General features: G+C 35.9%; 1 protein-coding gene across 1 annotated transcript in view; it reads left to right on the forward strand.

Annotated features, from left to right (window-relative positions):
* LOC306884301 (ADAMTS-like protein 3) overlaps positions 1-16,734 on the forward strand; it is a 193,257-nt gene that overhangs the window by 83,745 nt on the left and 92,778 nt on the right. The window contains exon 4 of the mRNA XM_079440043.1: positions 15,516-15,643. Coding sequence (XP_079296169.1) covers positions 15,516-15,643 — 128 coding nt within the window. The remainder of the gene's footprint in view (positions 1-15,515; positions 15,644-16,734) is intronic.

Here is a 16,734-nt window from a genome sequence, read left to right on the forward strand (position 1 = left end):
CGACGGGCCAGGATGCCGGGCCATCGAGTCCCCCAGAAGCTCCGAGATAGTAGCGTGTGCGGCCACCGGACTCCGCCCCTTCCCTGGACCCTTTCCTCCTGAACACTGCCCTCCTTCACAAGCCCCGCAGCACAACAAGGACACCAGATCCTCTGTTTATTTTGGACACTTTTCCCCCTTTGGACACTTTATTTTAATATTTTTGTTTAATAAAAACCTCTCCGAGGCCTGACACCACACCCACTGTGTCTGTCGTTTGCTCCTCCCGCCACAATAGCTTCTGCAACATCTTATCTGAGTCTCTTGTGATGATTTCAAATTGAACCTTTGCAGGCACAAACAAAGTGACAGATTCATTATTTTGGTTCAGCTGTTATTCTAAAACATCTTTTATTTATACGATTATTTTTTATAGATTTTGATAGTCTTTTATGCTCACGAAGATTGCATTTATTTGTTCAAAAATGCTGTAAAAACTTAATTTTGTGAAATATTATTTCAGTTTAAAATAGTTGTTTTCTATTTGAATTTTTTTTTTTTTAAGTATTTATTTTTTGTTGCAAACCCGATTTTCAGCATCATAACTCCTGTCTTCACGATCCTTCAGAAATCCTTCTAATATGCTAATTTGCCTCTAAAGAAACATTTATATCAATGTTGAAAACAGTTGTGCTGCTTTATATTTTTGTGGAAACCATGATATTTCATTTTTCAGGATTCTTTGATGAATAGAAAGATTAAGGCCCCATCCACACGAAGACGCGTTTCTCTGTATACGCATAAATGTTTTACCGTATAGGCGTTTCGTCCACACGAAACCGGCGTTTTCGAAGAGTGAAACGGATCATTTTTGAAACCGGGTCCCAGGGTGGATAAATTTTAAAACGCCGTTTTCATGTTTTCGTGTGGACGGCGAATCCGTATATTTTCTGAAACGATGACGTCATCAGCCCACGTCTCGCCCCTAATCAGACACATAATAGCGACAACAACAATGTCAGACTACGTGCCTGTGTTCGTGCTGCAGAACCTACTGAGGTCATTAGTTTTATTAAAGCAAAATCTTCTGCTTTGTGTGTTAGTTTGTATTCAGCGCGCAAGGTTTACGCACTTGGTCCAAGTCTTCTTCTCTGTTTTTTTGTGTATTTCTGTGGCAGAATTACAGCGCCACATATTGGTTTGGCATGTGTACTACACCGTTTTCAGTCGTTTCAGTGATTCCGTGTGGACACAGATATTTCCTGAGACGACATATTTCCTTTAAACTTATGCATAAAAGATGCATTCAAAGTTGTGTTTGAATTTTGCTTAAATGCATCTTAGATGGCAGCAAATGTTGCTAGGCAGCAACAAGCAGCTTTGAGTTATAGTGTCAAAAACAGAGCTTTAACAGCAAGATATGGAAATCGTTCAACTAGTTCTTGTTGATTATAAACTTAACATAAAAACCTGCTGTGTTCTGGAATCCCTATAATATAGACAAATCTATTAAGCAGTGACTATCAAACATTGTGCATTGCATTAGGAAAATTTCACGCTTTTGCCGAACACCTCTAAACATTTGGCTTCAATTTCTGTCTCGCGCAGAAGATCAGACAATGGCTGATTATGTTGAGAGTTTAATGCGTACATGCGTTGGCCATATGGCTCACTTCCCTGACAACTTTGATCTTCACATCACTAGCAGAATGCAATTGTGTTTGTCACAGCTTGTTAGAGTAACCAGCCCCCTGGATGAAATTGCAAGCAAATGTCTGAAAAAGAGAGTCAGAATAACGGAAAGAGATTTTAGTGGGGTGACTTGGAAGAGTGTGTGCTTTGAGGCTATTGGAATGATTTCATTCCCATAGATAAAGATTTTGATAACAGTGGGTTTGATCCTCGTTTAGCAATTGGTTTTCTTGAATGCTTTCCATGTTTTGTTAACACTTTTATTCCAGAAATGAATAGTTCATCCAAACAGGAAAATTCTGTGATTTAATGACTTGTCTGTTCCTCACATGAAGTATTGAGATGGCTTCAGAAGTGTGACTAAGGACTAAATTAGTGCATGTGTCTAATGGACGCTTTATGGTAATTTTGGATCTTGACATCTGATTTTTTTTGCATTAAAAAGAGCCTTTTAGGGCTTCTCACACCGAGCTTATCCCTGGGTTATAATCCTTTTAAACCCTGGGCTAATGTCACTTTTAAATCAACATTTCACCCATGTAGTTAGATCAGTAACATTGACTGGAAGAATACAGTTTGATATTATTGACTTCATAAATATGCAAATAAGAATATCTCAGTTTGCAAATACAGTGCTGCAGTCATTGCGTAATTTTGTAGGCCAACCCAGAATTTTGCATCACCCTGCTTCCCTTCACAAAAAGTCGATATGATTTTTCCATTGGCTTTTGGATTATTGTAGAAAATAAGCTCCGTGACATGATGATGATGATGATGTTTAATGTCCCAGACAACCTCTGTAGTCCCATTTAGCCATTTGTTAGCAATTGCCTTTAAGACAAGTAAATGCTTTAAAAAAAAATCACAAAAATAAAAGTGAAAATATCTTGAACAGAATTTATTTCAGGCATTTAGCCAAAAAGCCATTCAAAAAAGCTGAGTTCAGAACGATGGATCCAGAAGTTTGAATATGCTTGTTTCTGCAGCACAGTGTGAAATCATGAAACCTGAATAATTACATAGATAATTACTTTCCAATTGTGAAGCACTGTATGAACAATGTGAAATATTGCATAAGATACAAAAGAGAGTTTAAACCAGCCTACAATGGTTTGCTGCTCCTGTCTTATTGTTGCAAGAAATTATGCTTAATTCAAATAAGACCAGTTCAGCTAGACCAATCTAAAACCACCACAGTATTTCAGACTGGTTTAACAGGGTCCTGTTATGCTCTATTACGAAGCCTTGATTTGGTTTTTGGGGGTGTACTAGAATAGGTTTTCATGATTGATTGTTCCAAAAACTTATTATTTTTTATTTACTTCACATTATTGCAGTCCCTCTCTTTCCAGTCTGTCTCAAATGCCCTGGGCTGTATTTCCCAAAAGAATCGTAAACTTAAGTACATTGTAGACCCATTGAAACCAATGGAGCTATGATCAACTTAGTTACAATGCTTTTGGGAAACGCAGCCCTGTTTGTTCAACCGGATCTCATGAAACTGCGTATAATAGTACGCCAAATAAAAACAAAAACTCGTGGTATTGATGCGCAAAAATGGACTTTGGTGTGTATATGCTAGGATTAGGGTTGTGCGGTAGATGCGTATCATATGTACGAGAAAACTGCGTATTATATGCACGCCAAACACGTGTGTATCATATGAACGCCAAAGTCCATTTTTGCGTATCACTACCACAAGTTTTCATGAAACCGGCTCGTTTGATTCCTGTTTCGATGAAACCCCTCCTTCTGAAATATGAAATGTGCTCCGATTGGTTAGCTGGCTCAATGCAGACTGGGAGTGTCTGGGGTGTCACGATATGCCCGTTTTGACAATTGCCAATTAATAGTTTAGAGTAAAAAATTTGTTAGTTATTTTCATAAACTGTTGTACTGTTTCGAATTGTTTGAAACACCACACGCAGGTGACACCAGCTGGTCAAAACTGTGTAAATGCAACAAAAACTCATGCCATAAGATGCATGATTAAATACAGCTTCTATAAACCCATTACAAATGTTTAATTGAAATAATTTTAAATGTAATTCACAAATCATCAAATACCATTAAATATGAAGTGTCTGTATAATGTTTTCTATATATATTTATGTATTATTTTTGTTAAATTTTTTTAACTTGTTTTTTCAAGAATTCTCTCTATATATTACGCTATTTCGTTATTGTGAATTCTTTTGGCAATGATAATCATGTAGTGTAAAATATGTTATCGTGGCAGCCCTAGAGAGGACTTTGAGTTTTGTAACCTTGCAGATGTTTTTTATACTCAAACAGCAGCATTACACACTAACTGAAGTTGGAAAAGTAAAATAGCATAATAGGACCCCTTTAGATTGTTCTTTTTTCAGCTTGGCGAATTTAAAATTGCAAGTGTGAAAAGCCCTTTTGTGTTCAGCGAAAAAAATCAAGTGAATTTGAACGACATGTTGGTGAGTAGATAATGACAGATTTTTCATTTCGGGGTCAACTATTCCTTTAAACTCCCCTCCAAACCTCTCCTACCCTCTTTTTCCCTCCCTTCGCTCACTCAGTTTGTGTTCGGCAGCCAGCTCACCCAGATGTTAAAGTGTTGTTTAGCCGAGTCCCCAACCGCCGCTGCTTTCCATCCAAAGTTTGACGAAAATCTCATGGACCTGTTGATCCATCCGTCGCCCCCACACACACATGCATCTGGAACTAGGAGAGATATGATTGATGAGCGAATTCCACTGGTGGTCTGTGGGAGACTCGGAGGAGGCCAGGTCCCACTGGAGAGTCTCTAGCCAAAGGGACGCTTATCACCTTCTCACACCCACTCACTGTCTGACCAGGCCAGCCACTGTGTGTTTGAGTGTATGGCTGTGGCAGTATAGGATGTTTATGCATTTGGGAGATGCTTTTATCCAAAGCGACATAAGTCAGATGCTCGCTTTATGCAAGTGTGCATGCCAAAACTGTGGTTCATACAAAGTGTGGTTCTGTTAAAAGAATAGTTCACCCAAAAATGAGAATTTGCTGAAAGTATATTCACCCTACGGCATCCAAGATGTGGAAGAGTTTGTTTCTTCATCAGAACAGATTTGTAGAAATTGAGCATTACATCACTTGCTCACAAAAGGATTCTCTGCAGTGAATGGGTGCCGTCAGAATGAGAGTCCAAACAGCTGATAAAAACATCACAATAATCCCCAAGTAATCCACACCACTCCAGTCCATCAATTAACATCTTACCCACAAATCCATCATTAAGACGTTTTTAACTTAAAACCATTGCTTCCGGCTAAAATTTGAGTCCCCTTAATACAGCTTTCTCCAGTGAAAAAGTTGTCTGAACAAGGAGAGACATATGCAACGATCAAGCACAGCTTACAAATGAAAATAGTCCAAAACAGTTCTAAACAAATATGTCTGTGGATTTTGATGTTAGAGGAACACAACTTTTTACAATACTGCATTGCACTATGAATTGTGATCATTTCGTAATGCAGCAACTCACAAAAATTGAGATTGCAGAGCCAGAAGCATTTATAAACTTGTGCAAAACCATGTCAATGCTATTCTACCAGTTGTGCTACAGGAAACAGCTTACCCGTGTTAATCAGCAACTTACCGTAAACCACCTCCCCATTTTGAGTAATATGCTTGTATATTTTGGGTGAATGTTTGGTCATGATAGACAATCAGGATAAGCTACTGTTAGCAAGTGTTTACATTTAGCTGTATTTTTCCCGTATATTTGTGTAATTTATTTTGGCTGAGCAAATTGCGGTAAACTGAAAATTTGATTTTTTTTCTCTGAGACAACAATATGCTTTAGGCAAAAACACGACTCCATTTTTCAAATCAGATTTGTTATGTTTGCGTTAAAGATGTTTATTGTGGGAAGGCAACTGATAAAGATAGACAAGTTATACTGCTCTCCATCAAGTCATGTTGAAATTATTTTATTTACAAGATGAGCACACATTGTGAAACTCTTTGAGCCCTTTTCCAAGTGGGGGCTTGTGAATTTAAGAATAACGGAAGCAGTAATAGTTATTGATAAGTTGTAATTGTCAAGTCACCATTATTTTGTATAGCACTTTGGAGCACTGAAATATGGAGGAGAGAGCGTCCAGTGAACAGCAGAGTGACAGAAAGATAGAGATGGCGGATAAAAAGCAAAAGTGGAAAATGTCTGCGGAACGATAAGGCAAGAAGTAGGACCCGTGTAAATATCGGATCAGCTGTCCAGCGCTGGAGAGAACTCAAGGAGCAGAAGGCCTGCGATCGGACGCCGAGGTTGCTTTGTTTCTTCCCAGTAGGAGAGTAACACCGTGTCTACACCAGACGCGCCGCAACAGCTAAAGTCTGCCTACACTGGACGCGTGTATTTCAAGCGAGAATGTAGTTGTTTTAAACTGAAATCTGCGGTTTATTTATAAAAACAGCGCCTATTTGAAAATGTGATTTGCCGATTTCAGAGACGTGAGCTCCACGCGATAACCGGGCGCTCAGTATGTATCACAAAGGGAGGAGCATGACCTCGACTAGTCCTTCTGACATTTGCCTCTGGCTCTAATGTCTCTGTAGTGGTTAAACATAAGATATCATTTGTTTTGGGTAAATCTAACAGGTAATCTTTGGTCTTTATTCTGTTGTTCTATTAATATGTTAAAATGAAAATGAAAACAGGCAATGTTTAATATAATATTTTGTTTCATTGTAATGTAGGCTATGTACGTTCCCTGAACTACATTTCTGCGGCTATTAGTATGTTTAATTAAAAATGAAAAGAGGCAGTGGTGTTTGATAGCATATATTTCATCTGTAAATACAGTGAGGAAGATTACAGCAGCCAAGGCGAGCTGACTGATGTTTTCAAGTACGCTGCTCTTTGCAGAATTACCGGACTTGCGTGGTTCCATCCGCAAGAGTTCACACTCCTGAGTCTAACTCGTGAAGTCCGAACTACCGAGGATGCATGTCCGAAATTTGCGTACTTGGTATTGAGAAACGTGCGCAGATCTAACGTTATGCCTATTTGCTTAATCTTCTCTGTACTTTAGACCACGATGGAAACGCAGACAGCAACAGGTCTGGGGGAAAAAAAGTTCCTGTGACATATTGTTCCAGGTAATTTCGGTGGAAAAGCGTCTTATGTTTCACAGAACTAATCGTTGCCTGGGTTGCGTAGGCTACGTATATGTGGGGCGGATTTATCAACATTTTTTGGGGTATAGGGGCGTGTTTTTTTTTTGTAATTTCAAATATCAACATTGGCTTCCAGAAATCGCTTGCCCTGCCTGCCGGTCTTTGATACAGTGGCACCACCTTACGATCACTGCTGCACATACTCTGGCTCCAGATGAATTACTACTGCTCAGACTCGGGCTCCAAATGAATCACTTCTGCTCAGACTCGGGCTCCAAATGAATCACTTCTGCTCAGACTCGGGCTCCAAATGAATCACTTCTGCTCAGACTCGGGCTCCAAATGAATCACTTCTGCTCAGACTCAGGCTCCAAATGAATCACTTCTGCTCAAACTCGGGCTCCAAATGAATCACTTCTGCATAGACTCGGGCTCCAAATGAATCACTTCTGCTCAGACTCGGGCTCCAAATGAATCACTTCTGCTCAAACTCGGGCTCCAAATGAATCACTTCTGCATAGACTCGGGCTCCAAATGAAACACTACTGCTCAGACTCGGGCTCCAAATGAATCACTTCTGCTCAGACTCTGGCTCCAAATGAATCACTTCTGCTCAGACTCGGGCTCCAAATGAATCACTTCTGCTCAGACTCTGGCTCCAAATGAATCACTTCTGCTCAGACTCAGGCTCCAAATGAATCACTTCTGCTCAGACTCGGGCTCCAAATGAATCACTTCTGCTCAGACTCTGGCTCCAAATGAATCACTTCTGCTCAGACTCAGGCTCCAAATGAATCACTTCTGCTCAGACTCGGGCTCCAAATGAATCACTTCTGCTCAGACTCTGGCTCCAAATTAATCACTTCTGTGCAGACTCGGGCTCCAAATGAATCCCTTCTGTGCAGACTCGGGCTCCAAATGAATCACTATTCAGACTCAGGCTCCAAATGAATCATTACTGTTTTTTTACAGTCTATGGTATAATCACCTCCCATAATTGTCTCACAAGATTGCGTTCCCACACATCACTGAATGCAAGATGACATGGCAGTGTTTGTTATTGCATTTTGTCTGCAATTTATTATATAAAAAAAGAGTCACAGTCTTCCCCAGTTGCATAAACGTTCATTTTTATTATTGATATTTTGCACCAGGAAGTGATGATTTTATTCTCTTGATAAAAACAGTGGTTTGTTCACAGATGTTTGTGCGATTATTCTAATTATGCACACAAGTTAAAATTTTGATGGAAACAAAGCCAGTGTCGGTTCAGTTCAGTTCACTAACTATGTAAAGTGCTGACTACAATTTTTTTAGTTTAGTTTGTATTCTTAGTTTTCAAATAGCTATTCATTCAAATGAAAGCTCATCATAAAATATGTAATAACTTTTTTAATTTTAATTTTTATGGTAGCTAGAGTTAAAAATAAGATTGATGTTTTTACACTGGGATTTTATAAACAAGAAGACCAGGGCAAGTTCATTACCATAATGAGAGTTCTTTATAAAAACAAAATATATTTTTCCTGTTATCATGCCATTGTTAACTGAGTGATCACCCAAAACTTATTATAACAGTCTAAACTGCTCATTCAGGGACAGTCTAGTGCTACAGGTAGTATTTAAAATAGTTTTTAGGCACATTTATTGCACACCTTATTGTCTGTGCTGCACACTTGTTGCCTTTCAGCAAAAAATTACCATTTTGAATCCAAAATATTTGGGTGGAGGGAGCTTTTGATTTGATTTAAATTTGATTAATGATTTAGAATTTGATTTAATGCTATGTAATGGTATATTTACAACAATTGCATGCAAATGTCAGTCATGATGATTTATTGTTTTGGTATTCTTGAGTACAGCAGCACTAGCAGAGGCGTTCAGGAACTCTGTCTTGCAGAAAACAGGCTCTGATTCATTAATACTCTATAATCTTCCTTTAATTCGAAATTCAAAAGTACACATTGAGCATGTAAGACTTGTATTTTTCTAATGTTCCACTTACTGCCAATTTTTGTGGTCATTTTGAGAGATTCATTCATTTAATTAACATTTTATTGCATTTACATTAATTAAAATATGATCTATTGTAAGATTTGACTATTTAGGCCATCCCATCTTTTTCACTTTTCATGAGTTTGCAAGTATGTTATTTTTTTTTTTAACATTTTAACATTTATGTGTCTTTTAAACTGGGTGAAAGCTCTTTATCATAATCCTCATGCTGACATTTAAACTAATGTTGCAATATTGGCTGAAAAGTATCCACTGTATAGAGTATTTTTGTTCTTGCCATAAACTTATCCATTAAACTGATTATAGTAATTCATCTAGTGACTATTTGGCTACACAAACTGTGATTTGTTGCATCTTTGTTTGAAAGTACTCCTGGAGGAAAGAACGTACGTGACAAACAAACATGATCTATCTAACAAGCACGTTATTTGTTACAGCCAAGATTTTTCCCAAGGAGCAGTCCTGGCAATCACAGGCTTTACCTAAACTGACAAGTATAGAGGAGTTATTTGAGGTCGCACAATATTCTGGAGCGCTCTTGTCCAAAATATACTTTCAGCTCACTCAGTTCCTAGTATTGACAAATCAAGAGAGACATGGGAATATGAAATGTATGTCTCTGTAGACTAAATGCTTTTTTTCTGAACAATACAGTCACTGGCTTTTTGAGTTACCTTGCTGTTTGGCTACTGTGCTCTCACTAGAACTTGGATCAAAGCAATTATTTGAATCAAGTTTAGCTTTAGACTCAACTGGATTATATACTATCTGTATTACACAACATTAAAGCTGTATAGTTATAATCCAGAAGTACTAGAGAAATATTGGCTTGGAAGAAAGTACATCAAGTTCTACAGTTGGGTGCAGTAAAGCTAAAAATGTTGGCAAGAGCTTACAAGCACAGTGGCCAAAATATTGGACCCTCCATTTCCAGTGGACTCAGAGCGTTGTCTCTTAGGAAATTGCACTGATTTTAATCTCAGACACAACCACAAAATAAAATATACAAACATTGTTTTCACTGTTGCTACGAAGTGCATTGCACTGACCTGGAAGTTGAATTCCCTACTCGATCACAAACTGCATCCCTCTGCAAAAATACACTGGGTTAAGAAAACAGAATGATGAATTTAGGATGATTTTAATAGAATTTTGAATCTTAATAGATTTTTTATTGCATTTTCCTTTAGTATAGTTTGTTTGGTAACACTTTAGAATAGAGAACACTTATTCACCATTAACTACGACTTTTCCCTCAATAAATTCCTAATTTGCTGCTTATTAATAGTTAGTAAGGTAGTTGTTAAATTTAGGTATTGGGTAGGATTAGGGATGTAGAATAAGGTCATGTAGAATAAGGCATTAATATGTGCTTAATTACTACTAATAAATGGCTAATATTTTAGTAATATGCATTCTAATCAGCAACTAGTTAAGTAAAATAAAGTGTTACCGTTTGTTTTAATACAGTTACCAAAAAGCTTTCTTTCTTTCTTTGATTATTTAAAAAAAGTGAAATGCATTGGGTTAAGTAAACAGAATGATGAACTTAGAATAATTTGAAACTTTTTTTTTGTAATTATTTGATTGATTTCTTGCTTTTTCCTTTAGTACCATTTCTACGTCATTGTTGAGATACCTGTATTTGCAAATTTTAAAATTAACTTGATTTTCTAAAAAAAATAATGATGTATGTAAATTTATATATTTATTATTTCAGTTTTAGTTTGAATCATTTTAGTACCGCAAGTTATTGCAGTTATTTGCCAAGACAACAACTTCTTGTAAATTCTAATTGTAAGCTTTTTAAATTTAAATTTTACGTCTAAAATGTATAGTTTATTTAATTTCAGCTTTAAAAAATAATAATAAAAAAGTAAAATTAAAGAAAACAAAATGATAAATTTAGGTTGATTTAAATTTATTTTTCAGTTTTAATTGGATTTTTTTTTTTTTGTCTTGCCCTCTTCCTTTTATATTTAGGCCATTGTTGGGATATGCCATATGTGAAAATATGAAAATGAACTTGATTTAAAAAAAAAAAAAAAAATTTAATTCATTTTAGTTTGTCTAATATGTGTATTTATATAAAGCAGAAAACATTTTTAATTACTTAAAAAATGGTGAAATGCACTGGTTTAAAAATGTATTAATTTGGTTATGTTTTCTGTCTTTCTCCATTTCAGAGTCATTGTTAAGATTCCTGTATTTGAAAATATCAAAATACTCAATTTTCTAATGTAAATGTGAGTTGAGCCTGACCGACTAAAACCCCCATGATCCTGGGATGTTATGAGTTGTTACCAGGGTGTTGCTATGTGGCTGCTAAGCTGTTCGGAAGGACTTTTATTAGTGTTGCTAGGGTTGTTCTGGATGGTTTCCAAGTCCCACCCCTTGATATCCTGGTTTCTAGATATCTCTCAGATCCCTCCTTCATTGTAAGTTTGTCATCATTCATGTCTGTAGCAAAAACAGTGCTGAACAAGTTATGCAGCAAAGTTTACCATTTCAGGTTAAGGAATTTAACAAAATTCCTCTCTACTCTAAATTTTAAACTTGATGTATAACATAGCATGAGAAATAGATGCCTTATCAATCACCATTATTATTTTTTAAGGAGTGATTTAGTGTATGTTGAGGCCCAGTCAGGCTCTATGTACTTGCGCTCAAAATGCTAAATTGTCATGATGAGGAAACACAAACTAAACATTCAGATTCTGTTTATTTAGCAATTTTCACTTCATTAAAACAATACAGAACAGTACATAAACAACTCTCACACAACTGAATGATTGCAGGCAAGTGTTGGACACAAATTCCCACACGCTGCCATAGCTTTCAGTAAATCCAGCATTTACTGAAATGTTTTGGCCTCGCAACCTTCCTTACACAAATTTCTTTCACTTCATTAACACAAACACTAGAAGCATAAATGAGGTTCATTTAAGTCTGTTGAATGTACAGTATCTAGATGAATTAACTAATGACAGGCTACATTGAGGATGTGTAGTGCATTCGAATTCAAAGAGTGAATATTAAGTCAATATGAAATCATAATGTAAACAAAGTCGATGTGACTGTGTTCTAGATCAGAAATCTGTGTGTAACCTGAGAGAAGTGTTTGGTTTTCCTCTGCTGCGCTGCATTAGCCAGTGTTGTGAAATGACACCTCTGTCCGTCTCTCTGTAGGCGTCAGAGAGCTCAGTCTTGAGATGCCGTGGAGACGCTGAGCAGCACGTCTGTGTGCGGCTGCCAGCGCAGTCTGCCATCTTCTGCTCTTATGTTCTCAGATTTTCGCTGGAATCTCTGGTGTGTCATTTATTGGGCGCTCCTGAGCCTATTAAACGACACACCAGAGAACCCACTGAATATTGTGGGTTTTCTGAGTCATTTACTCATTTTTTTCTCTTTGTCATTTACTTTCTCTCATTCATTCTGGGCTCAAGCATTTGATCCCACCACATGACTGGCCTTCATGCTGCAAAAATAACTAAAATTAAATAAATAAAAAAATAGTGCAACATATAACTTAATCTGAGAAGTGAAATTGAAAATAAAGGTAAAATAACTTAAATAACTTTATATATATATATATATATATATATATATATATATATATATATATATATATATATATATATATACACACACACGTGTGTGTATACATATATATGTGTGTATGTATGTATATATATATATATATATATATATATATATATATATATATACGTGTGAGTGTGTGTATGCATATATATATATATGTGTGTGTGTGTGTGTGTAACAAAATAAACTAAAGATAATAATAATAATGAAAGAAAATAAACAATTAAAAAAATACAGCTTAAAATAACTTATTATATTATATTATTTATGTTTAAATTAAACATTTTAATACATGTATTTATTAGTGCTGTCAAACAATTAATCACGATTAATCGCATTCAAAATAAAAGTTTTTAATATATATATGTGTGTGTGCGGTGAATATTTATGTATATAAATACAAACACATGCATGTATATATTTAAGAAAAAAATACATGTTTATATATTAAATATATTTATATATACACATAATAAATATACACAGCACACACACACACATATTATGTAAAAACTTTTATTTTGGATGTGATTAATCGTGATTAATTGTTTGACATCACTAATATTTATAGGTATTTTTTTATTAATTTATATGTGTGCATGCTTGTGTACTTTTTGTTTTTACTTTTCAATTTGATTAATTTCTACATACCTTGACTTTATTTTTATTTCAGTTTTACTTTGTTATTTTATTCCATTAACTTATTTTAAGTTTGTCGCTTATCTATTATGTTGCTCTGTTAAATCAAATGTAATTGAATTAAATGAAAGTACATTTAAAGTTGTTACTCACTGAACTGTAGCACAAAATGAAATATTTCTATCGTTATGTAATGTCTGTTGAGTACCATTGTTTATACACAGGGCTTGACAACCATGGCTAATGAAACCTGAACTAAGCTAACCTCAAGCTAGCATTAGCCAATAAAGTCCTCAGCTTCAGCATAGACACCAAATGAGTGTGGATTTCTCCTCCAAAGCATTGAAGTGAGCTCTTCAGGTCCCATTTTCAGGTCAGGGATTTGTAATAAGAGGAGACAGGAGTAAACCGGCTGCTTTTGTACCTGGTGAGCCTGGCGAGAAACCATAAAGAATTCAGGAAGTCTTACAGAGGAAGAACCTGCGCTAGTAACTTTTAAAACAATAGGGATTTGAAATCTAATCTGAGGGCAATTTACAACATCTCTGTTGACTGGAAAGTTTAGTCCTCAGGGAAATGGATCGCTGTTAGATCATTGTAAACGCTGACATCCCATCAGCGAGGCTAGCTAGTCAAAGCCCACCGCTGCTAGTCTGTTTTCATTGGCAACTACTGATGGGCTGTTTAACTAGGACTGCGGTCCAACATGTGAAATTAGGAAAGCCTCTACACACACATTCATGTAATAGAACTGTACAAGCAGAGATGTTACATTTTCCAAACGAAAATGAGCAAGAATTTGTAGAATGCTGAAAGAAACTGGCCTTTCCCACAGAACAACTGCACATTATCCATCAGAGCAGCATGGTTAAAATAGAGCTACACTGCTATTCACAAGTTTGGGGGCACTAAGATACAGATATATATATTTATTTATTTGAAAGAAATTCATACTATTATGCCACAAGAATGCATTAAATGATCAATAGTGACAGTAAAGTAATTTTATAATGTTACAAAAGATTTCTATTTCAAATAAATGCTATTCTTTTTTAACTTTCTATTCATCAATGAAAAAATAAACTCATGGTTAACACAAAAATATTAAGCAGCACAACTGTTTTCAACATTGATAACAATGATGAAAATTTCTTGTGTGCTAAATCAGCATTTTAGAATGATTTCTGAAGGATCATGAAAATTCGACAGACAGACAGACAGACAGACCAGACAGACAAAGACAGACAGACAGACAGACAGACAGACAGAGAGACAATTTAGTTATTCCCTGTAAATTTTGCCCTCCACTTCAGCACTTGAGTCTCTTCCATTATGTATAAATTAAATGCCACCATGCTTATGAAACAATGAAATCATTGATGTCAATCTTGACATGTCATTTTTAAATCTTATGTGCAATGAGATTTCTGAACAGTATTGTTCTTGGATGCAACACTAGTCTCTCGTGTCTTATTGCTTAATTACAGTCTTGGTTGCTTTCGCCACACATGGGAGGTTGTGTTCAGTAAATGTGAGCTTCAATTGATTTGACACCAAATAAAAAGTTAGACGTGAGTATATTTTGCTCTATAAATTGTATCAACACACAGGAGAGTTTGAGTGGGTAAAGAAATCAAGCAGTAGTATTCCGGAGCGCTGGGAGCCCGGCTAATGTTCAAGGTCAGTGTGTAGTCGGTGTCCAAGAGGGATTTACTGGTGGGAAGAGTGAAGCAGCTCAATGGATAGGTGGACGACCAAACATAAATAATACTGGAGAATGAATTAGTGTTTTTCTTCTTCTAAAAAAAGTTCATCCAGCAATAACATTCACAACTGAGAGCGATATGATTTTTCAGGGCAAAATGAGAAATTTGAGCTCTAAAAGTAGAGGGCATCGTTGAACTGCCTAAGACCCGTTCACACCAAGGACGATACCTTATAATGAAGAAGATATATTTTTAATAATGGAAAAAAAAAATATATATATATATATATAAAATAAAGAAAAAATAAAGATTTTTAGATTTAAAAGTTCAAAATTTAAAATAAGTCAAAACTATAATGATGACAGCACAGAAGATTTTTTTTTAATGAGCGATAAAAACATTGACAGCCAATCAGGATCCACTCACTTGGTGTGTGAACAGAATAGTTCACCCAAAAATGAAAATTCTGTCATCATTTACTCACCCTCTAAGCTCTTCCAAACTTGTATGAGTTTCTTTCTTTGAACACAAAAGATATTTAAGAATGCTGGTAACTAATCAGTTGACAATAGCCATTGAAAATGTTTTTTTCTTGTCAACGGATCAGCAAATGCCTGGTCATTCAGATTCATAAATCTAACCTCAGAAATCGACTGCAATGAAGAATGGATTCTGCATTTTAAACTGGGATTTGAGAACATGTTTAACAAAGTATTACACTTTAGTAAACGTGTTTGTGTCTTGCAGTCCTCAAGAACGACCCGCTCAGATGAGGAGAGGGACACCGGTTGGGACGCCTGGGGCGCATGGAGTGACTGTTCTCGCACCTGTGGAGGCGGAGCCTCGTATTCTCTACGCAGGTGTCTCAATGGAGGGTGAGTGCACATGCATGCATAATTTTTCTTTAATGACATCTCAAACAAACACTTCCTTTAAAGCCACTGTATGTAATCTTGACATATCGTTTCAAAATCATTTTGATGGCATACTGATTTCTAATAAGGCGAAGGGCAAATGTAAGGGAATATGTAAGTTTGGGGAGCATGTACGAAATTCTGTGAAGACGGCAGATTGCTTTTTGACAGCAACATGTGTACAGTATTACACTGTAATTAAGTGATATATTTACGACTGTGATTTTTAACCACTTAACCATAGGGGGCTCCAAAGTCAAAAATACACAAAACTACCACCTGCATTAAATCTACACTGTAAAAAAAAAAAAAAAAGTCTCATTTACTTTTAAAATAAAAACGGTTCTGTAAAATGCTGTCAAATATATGGTTTTTGCAAGCAAAAACTCCAAATTAGCCATTATGAAAAACAGTAAATGGCAGATCATTGCATTATATGGATTTTTTACTGTAAGATACTGCTAATTTTTAAAAACTGAGTTACATTATAACTTGCAATGAAAAACATTTAAAATCAGTCAACTTCAAAAACTTTATTACCCATAAAATTGTTAATTTACTGTAAATTTCTATGCTTAAGGTAAGCAAACTTATAATGCGTTTACTTAAGTTGACTGTTTTGTTATATTATGTTATTTAGTGAATGTATTAATTTCGATTAATTTTTAGTATGAATCACTGGCAATCAGATCTAGCAGGATATTGTTTGCATTGTGCAGGTGCTTCAAAAATATGATATAAAAAAATGTCACACTTTAAAATCATTGAATTTTATTGCATTATATCAAAACAAACGGCTTCCACAAACAAACGATGCTTTTCTGAAAACTAAATTCACTTTTCTGTTTAGAGACAGATGTCTTAGTTATTGGTTATCTGTCTTCACAGACCAGAGCACAGTAAAAAAAAAAAAACTCCTGTCAAATATCGGTGTTTGTCATATTGTGCTCTATATGACAGCGCCACAGTTGATTTCAGTCGTCAACAGCAGATATCTGTCATTGTGATGTCAGGCCGCTCGTGGTTATGGCTGACCTCAGAGAGCACAGAGA

Source organism: Barbus barbus (assembly GCF_936440315.1).
Source record: "Barbus barbus genome assembly, chromosome: 2".
Classification (NCBI taxonomy): Eukaryota; Metazoa; Chordata; class Actinopteri; order Cypriniformes; family Cyprinidae; genus Barbus; species Barbus barbus.